The 16,412-nt window shown below is 44.6% G+C and overlaps 1 protein-coding gene across 6 annotated transcripts in view; it reads right to left on the bottom strand.

Annotated features, from left to right (window-relative positions):
• Emid1 (EMI domain containing 1) overlaps positions 1-16,412 on the bottom strand; it is a 59,287-nt gene that overhangs the window by 4,562 nt on the left and 38,313 nt on the right. The window contains exons 14-16 of one of the 6 annotated variants that reach the window (XM_023711769.1): positions 7,924-7,968; positions 1,110-1,200; positions 874-976 (exon numbers count right to left, since the gene is read on the bottom strand). In XM_023711769.1, coding sequence (XP_023567537.1) covers positions 942-976; positions 1,110-1,200; positions 7,924-7,968 — 171 coding nt within the window. In that variant the 3' untranslated portion in view covers positions 874-941. The other 5 variants (XM_023711770.1, XM_023711768.1, XM_023711767.1 and 2 more) reach the window with 5 other exon arrangements.

Below are 16,412 nucleotides of genomic sequence, written 5' to 3'. Positions count from 1 at the left end.
TTTTTTTTTTTTTTTTTTGGCTACTCCCTCTTACAAGAAGTTGCCCCCAACATTCAGTGAGAAGCAAGTTTCCTCACCCACATACTTGGGCACTCTCTTCCCCCAAACCTCCAGATACTGAGGATTCCTTGCTACTGATGGCTGGCTCCCCAAGGCAGGGCCCCAGTTGCTCTGCTGCACATCTACCCCAGCCTTGCGCTTGCCAGGGAAGTGCTTATTCTGCTAAGCCATTTCCCCAGACCCTCCTTAGTTATTTTCTGAGGTTGGACATGATGTCAAGGCCTGTGTCCAACACGTTGATGAACTGGGATGGGGTGATTAAACATGGGCAGAGGGCAGCTGGGAGACCTCTCCATGGGTCAATCAGGAACAGCCAAGCCCTGAGGGCAGCCAAGCCCTTCCTCCCTAGTACCAGCCTTGGGCTGGTTTGGGGGGCGGGGCAAGGTCTTCAGCCTCATCTTTAGGACAGGGAGGAGTACTGCCTTTCAGAAATCTCACCTTCTTCCATGCCACCCTACCTACCTTTAAGAACCTTTTCAGTTTGGACCCTGTCAGATTTTCCAGCTTTGGCCCTCACCTCTCAGCAACACTGAGGAACAGTCCTCTAGGTCCTCTCTGGTCTCTTGGCCTTTGCTCTTCCTCTGCCTTTTCACTCTCCCCTGATCTTTGCCCTTCAGGGATCTACTGAGACATCACCTCCTTCAGGAAGCCCTCCTTGATTACCCACTGCCCCACATGAATCTGAGCCAGAAACATTTCTGTTTTCCCAGGTGCCTGTACTCACTCCACCACGGGATATCTCACCTTAGGTTCCACTGCCAATGCCAGGGCCCTTCCTGGCCCCCAGGCCCCTGAACTTGATGAGGGTGAGACTGTCTGATGTGCTGAAGCCAGGGACCAGCAGGTGCCTGGCACAGAGCAGATGCCCTTTCCCTGGAGCACTAGTTACCAGAGCCTTCTCTGTGCCAGTGACCATCTGCTGGACAGATGGAGGATGAAGAATGAATGTCCGCTGGCCAGGTCAAGCATTGGGGGTACCTCCTACAGGCCCAGGCCCTGCCCAGGCCCTTCCTGTAAGGGCTGCCCCTGCCTGCCCACCCTGCCATTACCTGGCCAGATGATGGCTTCCAGCAAGGTGACCCGTCTGGCCAGGAGCTCCAGCTGAGCCTGCTGCTGCAGGAAGCTCTGTAAGCTAGGAGCCTGATGGGAGATTGAGAAGAGCAGACGGTGCGAGTCTGGCCTCCAAGGGCTGGACTGGGGAGCCGAAGGGGTTGGGGGAGTAGATGCCAGGTGGTTTTAGGGCAGGAGCCTGATGAGTTTCCATGAGACCTCTGTCTTCCCTCCTAAGGTGGGGACAGGGCTTGCCTGGTTCTTCAAGGAACCAGGTAGATGGGAAATTAATCACTAGATAAATGCTAGAGTGAGTGTTTGGCTCTCCGGATTTAAAGGGAACTGCAGGGCAGATTAGGAAGGCCAAAGTAGAAGGTGCAAGAGGGATACTGGGGTCAGGAGGGACTATGGGGGGAGAGGATCAGACCTGGAAGGTGATTAATTACCCAGAGTCCCATGTAGTCTGAGCCTGGTTCTGTCATACATAGTCCCCTACACTTCTGGAGTCTCTGTGACTGATTCTCCTGTGGGTTTACCTGATCAGGCTCTGTCACCTGATCCGGTCACCCTTGATTTCTCTAGAGCTGAAGACCATAAATCTAGATCCATTATTCACGTTCCTCCTGTGGCCTTGGGCTCTGACTCTATTATCCCATGATCCCCTGCACTGCTAAAGTCTGGCTCTGTTATCTACAATCCCTTGCTCTTCGGAAGTTTGGCTTCCATTGTGCATAGTTTCTTCCAAAGTTGAACTCTGTCATTTCTGGTTCCATGCAGGCCTGGAACCCATGTTATTTACAATGCCCAGAGGCCCAGGTCTGACCCCCAGTGTGGGCCTGTGTTTCTAGGGCCCCTTCACCTGTGCAGGAGATGATTGGTCACAGAAAGATGAGTGGTCTTGGTTTCTCAGGTCCACACCTGCTTGGGGTAGGCATTTTATCCAGTCTTATGACTGGGTCCATGCCAGTTCCACCTCAGGAGGACTTGGGGAAGGCTAGCAGGCAGGGGCTGGGCTGTCTGTCCGTCTGTCTGTCTCTACTCACCATAGAGCCCAATCATTGTTTCCAAGATTAAAACCCTCTCAGCTAAAATCTTCAAAGCCTCGCGTAGTTGGTGCAACCCCTCCCCCTGTGGAGGAAAGAGACAGATGCAGCCGTGATGGGGGCAAAGGAAAGGGCCCTGCAAAGCCTGTTGGTGGCCCATGCCCTACCTGGGACATGCACCTGCAGCCTGCACCACCTGCCACAGCCCAGGGCCCATGGACAGCCAGGACAAGACCAGGAGAGGACAGGAGGGGAACAAGACAGGCGGAAGCATTCCTGAAAGGACCCTCAGAATGACATTTGATCCCAGCTGGCTGCAAATTCTGCTGCTCTGAGGCAGAGGGATGTCAACTGGCAGGGACAGAGCTGCTGTCTCAGAGCTCGCCCACCTGGCTGTGAAGCCCACCCTGTCATCTCATCTCTGTTGCCCAATTCCAGCTGCCTCTGTATCACCTGCATGATTCCCATCACGTCCTGCTACTTTTATTTCCTCTTTTTTTTTTTGGTGGTACCAGGGATCGAACTCAGGACCCTGTGCTTGCCAGGCAAGGACTTATTCCACTGAGCTATCTCCCCGGCCCCATATTTCCTATTCTTTAAATTCACTTTTTAAAATTATCACTTTACCTTCATCATAATTAACTCTGTATCAGTGAGATCAAACTAGTTGCTGATTATTTCCATGTATAAAATGAATATAAATAAAAACAGAAATGTTTGAGGGGCACTGCTGTTGAGGAACTGGTACTTAGAGCTGGCAAACCCTTAGAGCTGGCAAACCTGTAGCTCTAAGTCAGGCGTGGCAGCGCATGCCCATAGTCCAGCACTTGGGAGGCTGAGACAGGAGGATCACTGAGAGTTCAAGGTGGGCTATTTAGTGAGTTCAAGGCAAGTGGTCTCACTGGATACACAGTGAGACCCCATCTCAAAACAAAGAAACAGACAAACAACAACAAACAAGCAGCTAAAAAAAGTCAAAGCTGGGTGTAATGATGCACAGCATAATCTCAGCTCTCTCAAAGGCTGAGTTAAGAGCATTGTGAGTTTGGGCCTCAGCCTGGGTAATTTAGAGATTCAGTGAGACACTGTCTCAAAATTAAAGTATGAAAGAAGAGCCATGACTAGCTCAGCGTGAAGACTCTGAGTTCCATCTTCAGTATGGGGTGAAAAACAAGGTCAAGAAAAGAACAAAGGTTGGGCATGATAGCGCACGCCTGTAATCCCAACACTAGGGGGGCTGAGGCACGAGGATAGAAGATCTTTGTAGTCCTGGGCTGCAAAGTGACCTCAAGGCCAGCCTAAACTGCATAGTGAGGCCTTGTCTCAAAAAGATAAAAAAAGGGCTGGGGAGATAGCTTAGTGGCATAAGCACCTGCTTGGCAAGCACAAGTCCAGAGTTCGATCCCCAGTACCTGAATTAAAAGGAAAAAAAATAAATAAATAAAAAGAAAGAAAGAAAGAAAAGGGCAGAAAGTCTGTTGTACACTAAAAAAGAACAGATACGTAATAACCAAAACCAACATGTCAATGTTAATCAGAACTTGGATTTTAAAAAAGAACTTTTGGATCAGAGGTACAGCTCAGTGTAAAGCATTTGCCTACCCTGAGGGCCTGGGTTTGATCCCCAACACTGGGAAAGTAAATAAATAAAATAACTAGATAAGGTATAGGGGCAGGGGTTTGATTCCCAGGCCTGCCCCGCCAGGGCGCACTGAGATGGCAATTGAGACTGGGAGCGGTGGGGTGTGCCTGTAATCCCAGCTCTTGGGAGGCTATAAACAGGCGGATCACTACAGTCTAATCTAGTAGTGAGACTCTGAACACTCTGTAGACCCTTCCCTAAAATACAGAAAAAAAAAAAAAACCCACCAAAAACCAAAAAACAAACACCTAGATAAATGAAAATGATTTTCAAAGGCATTTTGGGGACAACTGGTAAGATTGACATGTAAGTTACATCTTAAGTGGCCTCATGTTAGTTAACTAATGTTATTTTCTTAGGCATGACAGTTGTACTGCGGCTATTTGAGACAATGTGCTTTTTTATTTTTTACTTTGAGACACATGCTGAAATGTTGGGGAAGATGTGGATAACATTTGTAGCTTAATTTCACATGAATTAGAGGTACACTAACACATAAAGAAGAAAATAGTACATGTGCAATATACTATTAATCAGCTGACATAAAAGGCAGATGGATGTCCATCACATAAGCATTTTGGTAAAGGTTATTTGAAACATTTCAAAGTAAAAAGAAAAAGGAAAGTTTTTTGTTTTTTTTTTTAAAGCCCCTTCTAGAAGGATGCCTTGCTGTGTGCACTGGTGCTACCTGGATCTCCTTCCAGCCTGGCCTGCTCCTGTGCTCTGGATCTAAAGCATCCAGGGCCTGCTGTTTAGCCTCCTGGGCCTTAACACAGACATGTCCCACTTTTCCAGGGACAAAACTCAGTGTACTTGTTTCTCCTGATTCTTTTTCACTATCTTAAGCCTTCCTGACTCCTCATTCCCTTCCCAGACAAAGCAAGACCCAAGAATCTCCGAACTGTACCGATACTGGGCTGTCCTTGCTGCCCCCACCCCCAGTTCCAGCCCCCCACAGTCGCTCACAAGCTCCCCAGCAGTTTTCTGCCAAGGCTTTTTCTGCCTCTCCCTCACTTCCCTCTTTTCCCAGTCATTCTCTATGTGGCAATTAAAGGGCTATTTTGCAAACAAAATTGACTAAGTCACTCTCTTCCTTAGGAATACAGCGGTCCCTCACTTATCGTGGAGATTATGTTCCAAACACCCCCATGATAAGTGAAAATCTGCGAAGTAGAGACGTTATATTTCTTTTAGTATTTATATATATTTAAGCCTTTATAAGCCCCTCCCACACTCTTATAAACCTTTTCCACACTTGTAAAAACACCTCTAACATTCTTAACCATTTTCTAAATTCATAAACCTATGTAATTTTAACAACATACATGTACTGTATGGTACTGCAAAATCCTGTGATATAGCAAAAAATCTGCGATTAATTTATTTTTTTGCAATTAATTTAGATTAATATATATATTTTTAACAGTATCAATCTTTTTTTTTTTTTTTTTTTTTTTTTTTTGGAACCAGGGATTGAACTCAGGCCCTTGCACTTGCCAGGGAAGCACTTATTGCACTGAGCCATCTCCCCAGCCCCTAGATTAATATTTTTTGAAAACCCACAAAATAGTGAGTCCATGAAAGTGGAACTGCAAAAATAGCAAGGGACTACTGTATGTCCATGACTCTCCAGTACCTGCAGAACAAAATCCAAATTCCCTACTATGAATTCCTAAGTCCTGAGAATCTCTTTGGGGTCTGTCTCTCTACTTGTCTGTCACACTGCTACTCCAAGCATTTGCAGCTTTTCAAATGCCCGGGGTCTACTCTTGTCCCTGAGTCTTTGCACATGGTGTTCTCATTCCTGTTGACATCCTCTACCTGGTTATGCCTAGCCTGTCTCCTCCAGGAGGGCACCACGCCATCTGATATCACAGCCAAACTCCCTCTGCCTGCTGACTACAGGTCTTCATTCTCCTATTCCATGATGACCACCTAAGGATGGGGATGATATCTGCATTCATAGTACCAGCTGGGGCCAAGGCTAGGCTTTGCCACGGATTTTCGTGGCAGAGTTGGGCCTCAGTTTCCCTGTTTATTATTATTATATTTTGGTACCAGGAATTGAACTCAGGACCTTGTGCTTGCCAGGCAGGTGCTTGAGCTGCCCCATCCCTGTTTGAGTGAGGGATGAAGGCTTCAAGCTACAGAGACAGATGGTTCAGGCTAGTCACTCAGTTCTTACAGTGGACTCTAAGACCACTGGGTGTCACTGCTGAGCCACAGCCAAGCCAGGCCAGGGCTGCTAAAAGCTTTAAAAAGGGGCACTGGTAGATGGAATGAACACAGGAACCCTCAGAGAAGTATCAGCACTTGGCCCCCTTCCCCCTCCCCACCTACCTCCCAACAGAGTTGGGCCGCCAGCCTCAAAGCTTCATGCAACTTCCAGCCCAGCAAGTTCCCCCTCTGCCCCCCAAGCAGACAGCAAGCAGGGGGAGAAGTGCAGGGAGATGAAGAACAAGAAGGACAAGGGGAGCAGGGGCCCTGCTACTTCTTGGGTGGCCTGTCCCAGGGTTGGTCCTGTGTTGAAGGCCTGGTCTGGGTGGCCCAGGCATCCTGTCCCCTTGTCAGGTATCCCCATGAAGGAATGGGACTGCACAGACTAAATCTGCCTGGACCTCACCTCTCCCACCTCTCCTGGGCTGTGTAGAAAACAGGTTCCCAGTCTGAGGGTCTCTGGGACAGAAGAGTGAGAGATCTACCTGAACCCCCTGTCTACTCTGGTTGTAGTCTTAAGAGGGCTTGGAGCCACAGTGGTGGTGGTAGGTGGACAGCAAGCAGCTAGGAGAGGTAGCAGGGCCCCAGAAGTCATGGAGAGACAAGGGGGAAGGACTCGTGCAGGATAAGGGGCTCCCACGGCTGTATCCATCACTGACCCCACAATCAGTAACAGAGTAGGCAGGCACTGGGGGCTGCCCACATCCTAACTCGTGACTGCCAGAAGTGGGGTGTCCTGGCCAGACTTCAGGGGGCAGAGAAATAGGGAGGAGGGAGCATACCACCCTCCAAAAGAATACCCAAGGTCTCTCCCCTGGGGAGTGTCTGCCCCATCTGGTCCATTTTCCAAATGTCACTGATTTCTAGGTCCCTGTACTGTGGAACTTTGGGACATAGTATATTTGTTCTGGGCTCCTGATCCTTCCCTCATCTGTTTCCTGAAGGAGTAGATTTTTAGGTTCTGAGATTCATTCACTGTAATTACCTCCAATAACAGTATTGATTTTTAGCAGTCCACATGAGTTATGGATTTCCCAGTGTGTGGTTTCTAGGACCCCAGTGTGTGGTTTCTAGGACCCCATTCTTGTTTCTCTACATCTCTTATGTATGTGACAATTTCTTCCCCTCCTATTCTTCACTGTTTCCTTTACATAGTGGCTCTAGAGGCCCTGATCCCACTTTGCATAGTTCTTCTTTGCATATGGCAGTTTCTAGGCTTTCCTTGCCATCATCATGGGTCCCTCACTTAAGGGATGGTATCTAGCACCTCATGTCATTTATAGGTCTTTTGGGTACAGTGGTATCAGGTCACCTGAACCATGTCAAATGTGTATGATGGGTCAAGGCCTCTCTTCGCAGGCTTCCTGGGTTTCTGGTGTGTACGGTAGCATCTAGATTCCCTGTTTCTTTTGTTGTAGGGCTTCTGTGCCTCTCACTGTTTCTAGGCCTTTCTTCTTGTGGTTCATGGCTTTCCTAAGGTGCCCTATTCTATTGTACCATGTTGGTATTGTCTTCATGTTTTTCTTTCTCCTTGACGGGACATGTTTCCCTGTCATCCTCCCTTTCTCAGAGGGGACTATGGCAGTGGGGGAAGAAGTCTGGCCTGGGCCCACCCAAACCCCCCAGTAGAAATAGACAGAGCCACCCTGGCCCTGAAAGGCTACAGAGCAAAGGTAAAGACAGGGGCAAAGACAGACAGGAGCAGTGGGGGTCTGCTGATAGGGCTGGTTCTGCCCACTTGGGGGTGACAGGATGGGGAAGGGGCTGGGCCACAGAACTGTCCAGGTGTCAGGCAGTAGGGGCAACGTGGATGGGGCACCCCTACTCCAGGGCCTACTGGTGAGAGAATTCGCTCCTGAGCACCCAAGGTGGGAGACAATGAAGGGAGGCCAGGGCTGGACCAGAGCTTACCCAGTGGCTCTTCTCACCAGGGTCTCCTTTGGGGCCAGGTTCTCCCTGCAAGGAGAGACAGAAATAGAAGTAAGGGAGAGAGGGAGGGAAAGACGGAGGGGAGACAAAGAAAAAGACTTAGAGAAACACAGAAAAGATGGGAGAGGGATACAGTGCAGTCGTACAGTGCTTGCCTAGCACCACACACACACACACACACACACACACCCCAGAGCTCTTCTGGGTACGGTGTCTAGAGGCTTTCACAATGGTCCAGCGCCTGATGTACTATCGTAGGCTTTCCTACAACACTGCTTCTAACAAAACGAGGCTGTCCCGAACCCCAGAGAATAGAATTGTTTACCTCTATACCAAGAAGATTGGGAAGGCCCCCAAATCTGTATGTGGTGTGTGCCCGGGCGGACTTCAAGGGGTTCAAGCAGTGCGGCCTAAAGTTCTTATGATTGTCTAAAATGAAGAAGCACGTCAGCAGGGCTTATGGGGGCTCCATGTGTGCCAAGCGTGTCTGTGACAGGATCAAGCATGCTTTCCTTATTAAAGAGCCGAAAATCGTGGTGAAAGCGTTTAAGGCACAAGCACAGAGTCAGAAGGCTAAATAAAACATGAAGCTGTTGCAGTAATAAAAGATGGAAAGGCTATTTAAAAAAAGGAAAAAGAGAAGTATAGAGAGTAGCTTTTATTGAACTAACAGTAGACAAAACACAGAAAAACTGTTGAAGGCAATGGAAGTTAAAGGACAGCCAGAAGCTCTTGGATGAATGTTCAGTCAGTGGATGAAGTGAACTCTATTCATATAGGATTTTTTTCTTAGAGGGTATAGCCTAGCAAATAGAGCTCACACAATGGTCTTCAGTTTCATTGGCTTGAGGAGTAAGAGGTTGGAGTTGAGGCTGCCAGAGAAGGAAACTGAGCAAGAATCCTAGAAAGCAATGAGCCATAGAGGGGGAACAAAAATCTGCACAAATGCTCCCTTCTAATCCCTGGAGGATCCCTAAACCGTCCATCCACAGGGTGACATTCCAAGGAGTCCAGGGGAGAAACAACAGGTAGAACTGAGCATACAGTTCAACAATTTGCTGCACATAGGAGACAAGAATTGGGAACACATAAGGCCTTATGTGTTTTCTGGAAAGTCTACAGTTTAGGAATAAAGAGAACATCCCATGGATTTTTTCAGCCAGAATGGACTTTCTCTGATAAGTCCTAATAAGCTAAATCTCTACAAGAGCAACACTATCAATAACTTAACTGCTCTAGATGAAAACTCAACACTCTTCAGAGGAATAATTGAATTCAGTGTCTTCAATGTATTATCCATATTGTCCAGTATATAATAAACAATTATTAGATATAAAAAAGTATATCATATGTCCCATATTCAAGAGAAGAATTAACCAATATAAATAGATCCATAGCTAACTCAGGTATTATAATTAGCAGACAAGAAGTTTAGGGCTGGGGAGATAGCTCAGCGGTCTAAACGCCTGCCTTGAAAGCACAAGGTCCTGAGTTTGATCCCCATACCACAAAAAAAAAAAAGAATGCGGTGAGTGAAAGAATGCAGTGAGTGCTTAAATTTTGGTAGATAGCTCAGAGGTCTAAGCAACTGCCTGGCAAGCACAAGGTTCCAGGTTCCATCCCCGGGACTGCATGCACACCCCCCCGGTGTGCTCAACCTGAGACCAGGTGTGGTGGTATACATGTGTAATTCTAGGGCTGGGTAGGCTGAGACAGGAGGATCACTATGAGTCCAAGCTGCATAGTGAGATAAATAAATAAATAAATAAATGATTAAATAAGGTTTAAAATAACTATGGTAAATGTTAAAGAACTTACTGAAATTGATGTAATAGCCAAAGAGATACAAAATTTTGGGAAAAATGTATAAAATATAAAAAAGAAGTAAGTGGGAATGCCAGGAAAAACATTTGTTGGATGTGATTAACAGAAGACTATCTACAGCAACAGAAAATCAAACTGAAGATAGGCCAATGGAACAAATCAAACTAAAATCAAACATGGAAAGAAAAGGAGTTTTATAAAACTGGATGAGGGCTGAAGTGGATCACTAGGATGTATGTTTAGCAGCACGAGGCCCTGAGTTCAATCACAGGCAGAAAGAAAAATTTAACAGTACCTCAATGATTCATGTGGAATCATTAAGTAGAGTCCAGAAGGAGGGAGAAGGGCTGGCCAGATAGCTCAGCAGACTAAAGTGCCTACTTAGGAAGGAGCAGGACAGGGATTCAATCCCTGGGAAGCTGTGCTGGCCCCACCCCCGGGGTGCAACTGAGACTGGGAGTGGTGGTGTGCACCTGTAATCCCAGCACTTGGGAGGCTGAAAATAGGAGGAACACTACGAGTCCGATCTGTGTAGTGAGACCTGGAGACCCTGTACTAAATACATTTAAAAAAAAAAAAGAGAAAGAAAGGAAATTAAAAGAACAGAAGGAAGGAGAGAGAAAAAAACAGAAAATGTTTTCTCCCCTCCTCCCCTCCCCTTCCCTCCTTTCTTTTCCTTTACCAGAAATCAGACTTAGGACCTTTTGTGCTTTGCCAGGCAGGTGCTTTGTTGCTAAGCTACACCCCTAGCCAGCCTCTTTTCTGTTAATAGTGGCAAAGTTTCACATTTACTAAAGGTAGGAAAAAACAGGCTCTGCAGAGAGAGTTTGGGCATAAACTGCAGAAAGAGTAGGAAAAGGGCAATAAATTATTTAAAAATACAGCCTACAATGTAGGTTGGGCTACCATGATAAGGCATGATAGCTGCAATAGGAAGTTGTCTACTGAAGGCTGGGGATATAGCTCAATGGCAGAGTGCTTGTCTAGCATGCGTGAGGCCCTGGATTCCATCCATGGTCAAAGAAAGAAAAAGTAGTCTGGGCGTAGTGGTGCATGCCCGGAATCCCAGCACTTGAGAGGTTGAGACAGGAGGACTGCTGCAAATCTGAGGCCAGCCTGAAGTACATAGTGAGATCCTGTCTCAAAAACAAACAAACAAACAAACAAACAAAAAACAAGTGAGCAAGGAGGGAGACAAAAGAAGGAAAGAAGTTTTTCTATTGATCTATTTCTTTGTCTCAAGTTTATTTACCTATTTATTTTTAAATTTTTCCCCCCATAATTTTATTGAGAAACAAATAGCAATGAGACAGTTTCAAACCATATTGGTAGGACAGTTTCAATAATTAATACATTGTATACATTTTTCCTAGTGGCTAATTGCTCAAATTTATTTAAAAACAAAATAAACATCCAGGTTCTGAGTCTGGCATACTAGGAGTTTAGGAACTAAATAAGTAAAAAGCTGATACAATGGAAAAATTAACAACTGTTAATCAGAGAGGTGAGATCATGTGCAAACTGCTAGCCCTAAACCTGGAGAATCAAACAAGCAGAGTCATAATTTAGAGGAGAGAAACTCCACAGAGCAGAAAGCACCACAGTTCTGCAATAGGAAAACCTAAAGTATAATTGACAAATTTCTGAAGGTTCAATGAAGACAAGCCCAAGAGAGTTAAAAGTCCGAGGGAACTCGGTCATTTCCCACATATACTACCAAGTTCTCATAGTGAGTATCAGTGACAGAGGCCTGTGTGCTTTCAGCAGGGGGAAGAGGAGCCATTTTAAAATATGCCAGGGGGCTGGGGAGATGGCTCAGTGGAATAAGCGCTTCCCTGGCAAGCGCAAGGGTCTGAGTTCAATCCCCAGTTCCGCCAAAAAAAAAAAAAAAAAAAAAAAGCCAGGATATCTCTCTCTCTCTCTCTCTCTGAATTTCTGAATTTTGAGCCAAAGTCTAACTGAGTTGCACTTTAGGCTACAACTTCTGATTTTCCTGCCAGCAGACATTATTTTGCCTGAGCCAAAATGCTGGGGTTTTATTAGGGCCTAAACAACCTGGAAGAAGGGAAATAATTTTTGTTCTCTCCAGCTTTCCAAGAGGGAAAAAGGAAGTAGCCACCCCCACCCCCCAAAAAAAACATTCAGGGGCTGATAAAACAAAAACATACAACCTTCCCCATTAGCACTGGTGAAATTCACAGTTCGGGGGCACAGGTTGACACAGAGACTAATTATCAGACTAGAGAACACTTTTCTTCTTTCCATATCTTACCAATGCATTCCTAAAGGTCTATTTATCATAGTTCCTTTTAAATAATATATCATGTCAATCTATCAATAAAGGTATAAGGCACACTGAAAAGCAAAAACACGGTTTTGAATTAACATCAAAACCAGAATGAGAAAGGGCAGAACTGTGAGAATTATCAGAAGAGCAATTTTTTTTCATGCCAGGAATAGATCTCAGGACCTTGTGTTTGTCAGGCCAGACCTTGTGCCATTGAGCTATATCCCTGGCCCAGAATAGGAATTGTTTAAATCTGTGATACTAAGGGAAATCTTATTATGCTAAGGGAACTAATGGGGAGAGTAGACAACACACAAGAAGAAATTATATGGAAAGTGATAGTAAGTCTAAGATGAAATAAAAAAAGAAGTGTTAGGGACCAAAGATATTGCAACAGAAATGAAAAATGCCTTTTTTTTTTTTTTTTTGTGGAACTGGGGATTGAACTCAGGCCCTTGTGCTTGCCAGGGAAGCGCTTATTCCACTGAGCCATCTCCTTAGCGCCGAAAAATGCCTTTGATGGGCTCATTAGTAGGTTAGACAGGGCTAAGAAAAAAATCTCTAAGCCTGGTAATATGATAATACAAATTTCTAAAACTGAACTGCAAAGAAGCAGAGGAAAAAAAAAAAAAGAAAAATACAAGAATTGTGGTACAATTACAAAAAATATAAACATATAAAATGGGAATACATGAAAGAGGGAAAACAACATAAATAATACCAGATGTAATGACAGAACGCTGCACAATAATATCAGAAACAAAACAACAGACTTAGAAGCTTAAAGAACGTCAAGAAAAGGAATATGGAAAAAAAAAAAACCCTGATAGCTAGGCATATGTCATAATCAAACTGTAGAAAATCAAAGATGAAGACAAATATTAAAAAGAGATGGGTGTGGCAACCCATTTGGGACATCTTCAGTCTCTCAGGAGCTATTTCTAGTCCCCATTCTCTTTTTGCCAATAAGTTTTCCTACTCTTTTTTTAAAAAACTTTTCTCCTTTTAGCCTCTGCTGTTCCTCAGAACTCATTCCTCAGTTTTAGGGAACATAAACTCCACACACATGACATCCAGCATTTTCCTGTATCACTCTGGAGGTTCCACTGAGATAACTGGGAGGTGCAAGTCTGCTTTGGTTTCGTGGCTCCCCTACCATATTTTGACTGGAGAATCTACCACGTGATTTTGCTCTATAAAACTTCCTTGAGAGGAGGGCTCATTGGCAACCTATTTGGGATTCCTTCCGTCTCTATTTTTATTTATTTATTTGTGTGTGTGTGTGTGTGTGTGTGTGTGTGTCCAGCTCAGCCCACCAGGGGGCGGGGCTGGCTGGCATGTGGTGCTGGGGGATTGAACCGTGGTCCCTGTGCTTTGTTAAACTTGTTCTAAGTAGGTGCTTTAGACCACTGAGCCATCTCACCAGCCCCTCCTTCTGTCTCTATTTCCTATTCCTTTTCCCAATAAATTTCCCCACTCTTTTTTTTTTTTTTTTGGTGGAACCAGGGATCAGGCCCTTGTGCTTGCCAGGGAAGCGCTTATTCCACTGAGCCATCTCCCTGGGCCCAATTTCCCCACTCTTAAAGAAGGAAAAACACCTTATTTGTAAGGTTAAAAAAAATTACACTCATCTCAAAGAGCCAGTTTTTTCTTTTGTTGATTTTTGTTGACTTCCTATTTTCTTTTTTATTTTTTTTTAAATTTTATTTATTTATGTGTGTGTGTGGCCAGCTCAGCCCACCAGGGGCGCGGCTGGCTGGCATGTGGTGCTGGGGGATTGAACTGCGGTCCCTGTGCTTCGCTAAGCTTGTTCTAAGTAGGTGCTTTAGACCACTGAGCCATCTCACCAGCCCCCCTATTTTCAATTACAGTACTTTCTATAGCATTTAAAATACTGAGACAAAAAACCAAAAACCAAAAACAACAACAACAAAAAAACCCACCTCCCAGAGACCTGAGATTACAGATGTGTGCTATCACAAATGGTTAAAAGACATAAAATTTTTGGTTAAGAAGGGAGGTGTTAGAATTGCAGAAAGTACTCAATTAAAATCACAAAAGGCAGAAGACTATGGAAGATAAAGTAGAAATAGTGAGCAAGATCAAGGAACAGAAAATAGTGGGAAAAATATGGTAGTAGATGTTGATACAGTTATCTCAATAATTACTTTAAACATTGGAGGTCTAAAAATGTCAATTAAAAGGTGAATATTGTTAGAGTAGCCCTTAGAATGAGACTCAGCTAGGGCCAGCCAAATAGCTCAGCAGATTAAAGCGCCTGCGAGGAGGTACAGGGACCCAGGTATGCTGACACGAAGGGCAATTGAGACGGTGTAGTGGTGTGCACCTGTAATCCCAGCACATGGGAGACTGTAAACAGGAGAATCACTATGAGTCCAATCTAGTAGTGAGACCCTGAACACCCTGTAGACCCTTCCCCCCCCCAAAAAAAGACACAGCTATCTGCTGTCTGCAAGAAACTCATTTGAATACAAAGACACACTTAGCTTAAACAATATACCATGCTAATACTAGTCAAAAGACAGACCAGACTTCAGAGCAAGGGAAGTTATCAAGGACAAGGAAAGTTCTCCAAGAAGACATAAAAATCCTTAATGCGCATGTGTCTAACAACAAATCATCCAAATACATGTGACAAAAATTGATAGAATGTCAAGAAGAAACAGAAGAATACTTGAATAGTCTCCACTATTATAGTCAGAGACTTTAATATTCCTCTGTCAGAAATGAACCAAAATCAGAAAATCTCAAAGGTCACTGAACTCCATAGTACCGTCAGTCAACTGTAACTGACGTCTATAGACATTCATTTAGCAACAGCAAATTACACATTCTTCTCAAGTTCAATTACATTCATTATTATAATAGATCATGTAGGGCCATGAAATAAACCTCAATAAATTTTTTTTTAAATTTTATTTATTTGTGTGTGTGTGTGTGTGTGTGTGTGTGGCCAGCTCAGCCCACCAGGGGGCGGGGCTGGCTGGCATGTGGTGCTGGGGGATTGAACCGCGGTCCCTGTGCTTTGCTAAACTTGTTCTAAGTAGGTGCTTTAGACCACTGAGCCATCTCACCAGCCCCAAACCTCAATAAATTTAACAAAATAAGAATGCCCAGTGTGCTGTGCTGGCCCTGCCCCTGCCCCTGGGACACACTGAGACTGGCAAATGAGACTGGGCGTGGTGGCACGTGCCTGTAATCCCAACGCTGGGGAGGCTGAAAATGGGAGGACCACTATGAGTCTGATCTGTGTACTGAGACCCTGTAGACCCTGTACCAAATAAGGTTTTTTTTCTCCTTGTTTTTATTTTTGTTTTTGGCGGAACTGGGGATTGAACTCAGGCTCTTGCGCTTGCCAGGCAAGCACTTATTCTACTGAGCGACCTCCCTGGCCCAAGTTTCTTTTTTTTTAAAAAGAATAAAAATATAATTTACCAAAGTTTATGGAATGCAGCAAAAGCGGTACCTAGAGGTAAATTTTTAGTATTAAGTATATATATTAGAAAAGCAGTGATATCTAAGACTAATAACTTAAGTTCTCACCATAGGAAACTAGAAAAAGGAAGTAAATTACATCCAAAGTAAGGAAGAAAAAAGAAATACAAATTAGTGCAGAAGGGCTGTCCAGATAGCTCAGCAGACTAAAGTGCCTGCTTTGGCAGAGTGCAGCGGCCAGGGTTCCGGGTTGCCGTGCCAGCCCCACCCTCAGTGCATGCTGAGGTGGTAATTGAGATTGGGCATGATGACGTGCGCCTGTAATCCCTGTGCTTGGGAGGCTGAAAACAGGAGGATCACTATGAGTCTGAACAATCTGTATAGTGAGACCCTGTACTAATTACATTAAAAAAAAGAAAGAAAGAAAGAGTCTGAATAGACTTACATTTCTTAAAGAAAAGAATCAATAACCTTCAAAAACAGAGAGCAGATATAATGACATATATACATTAAAATCCAATTTAAAAAACAGAGTACATATCAGGCCCAGACAGAGTTGTTACTGAATTCTACTAAATATTTAAGGAAGGAATTACACCAATTCTCTAATCTCTTTCAGAAGACAGAAACAGCAGGAATACTTCCAAGTCCTTTTTTCTTCTTTCAATCCTAGGAACTCAAGCATGCTAAGTTTTACTACTAAACTACACACCCAACTCCTAATATGTTTATGAGGACAGTATTACCCTAATACTAAAACCACACAGAAAACTACTGACCAATATCTTTCATGAATGTAGATGTTTGGGGCTGGTGAGATGGCTCAGTGGTCTAAAGCACCTACTTAGAACAAGCTTAGCAAAGCACAGGGACTGCGGTTCAATCCCCCAGCACCACATGCCAG

Source organism: Octodon degus, unplaced genomic scaffold, assembly GCF_000260255.1.
Source record: "Octodon degus isolate 3935 unplaced genomic scaffold, OctDeg1.0 scaffold00021, whole genome shotgun sequence".
NCBI lineage: Eukaryota > Metazoa > Chordata > Mammalia > Rodentia > Octodontidae > Octodon > Octodon degus.
This window is presented reverse-complemented; position numbering and strand designations above follow the sequence as displayed.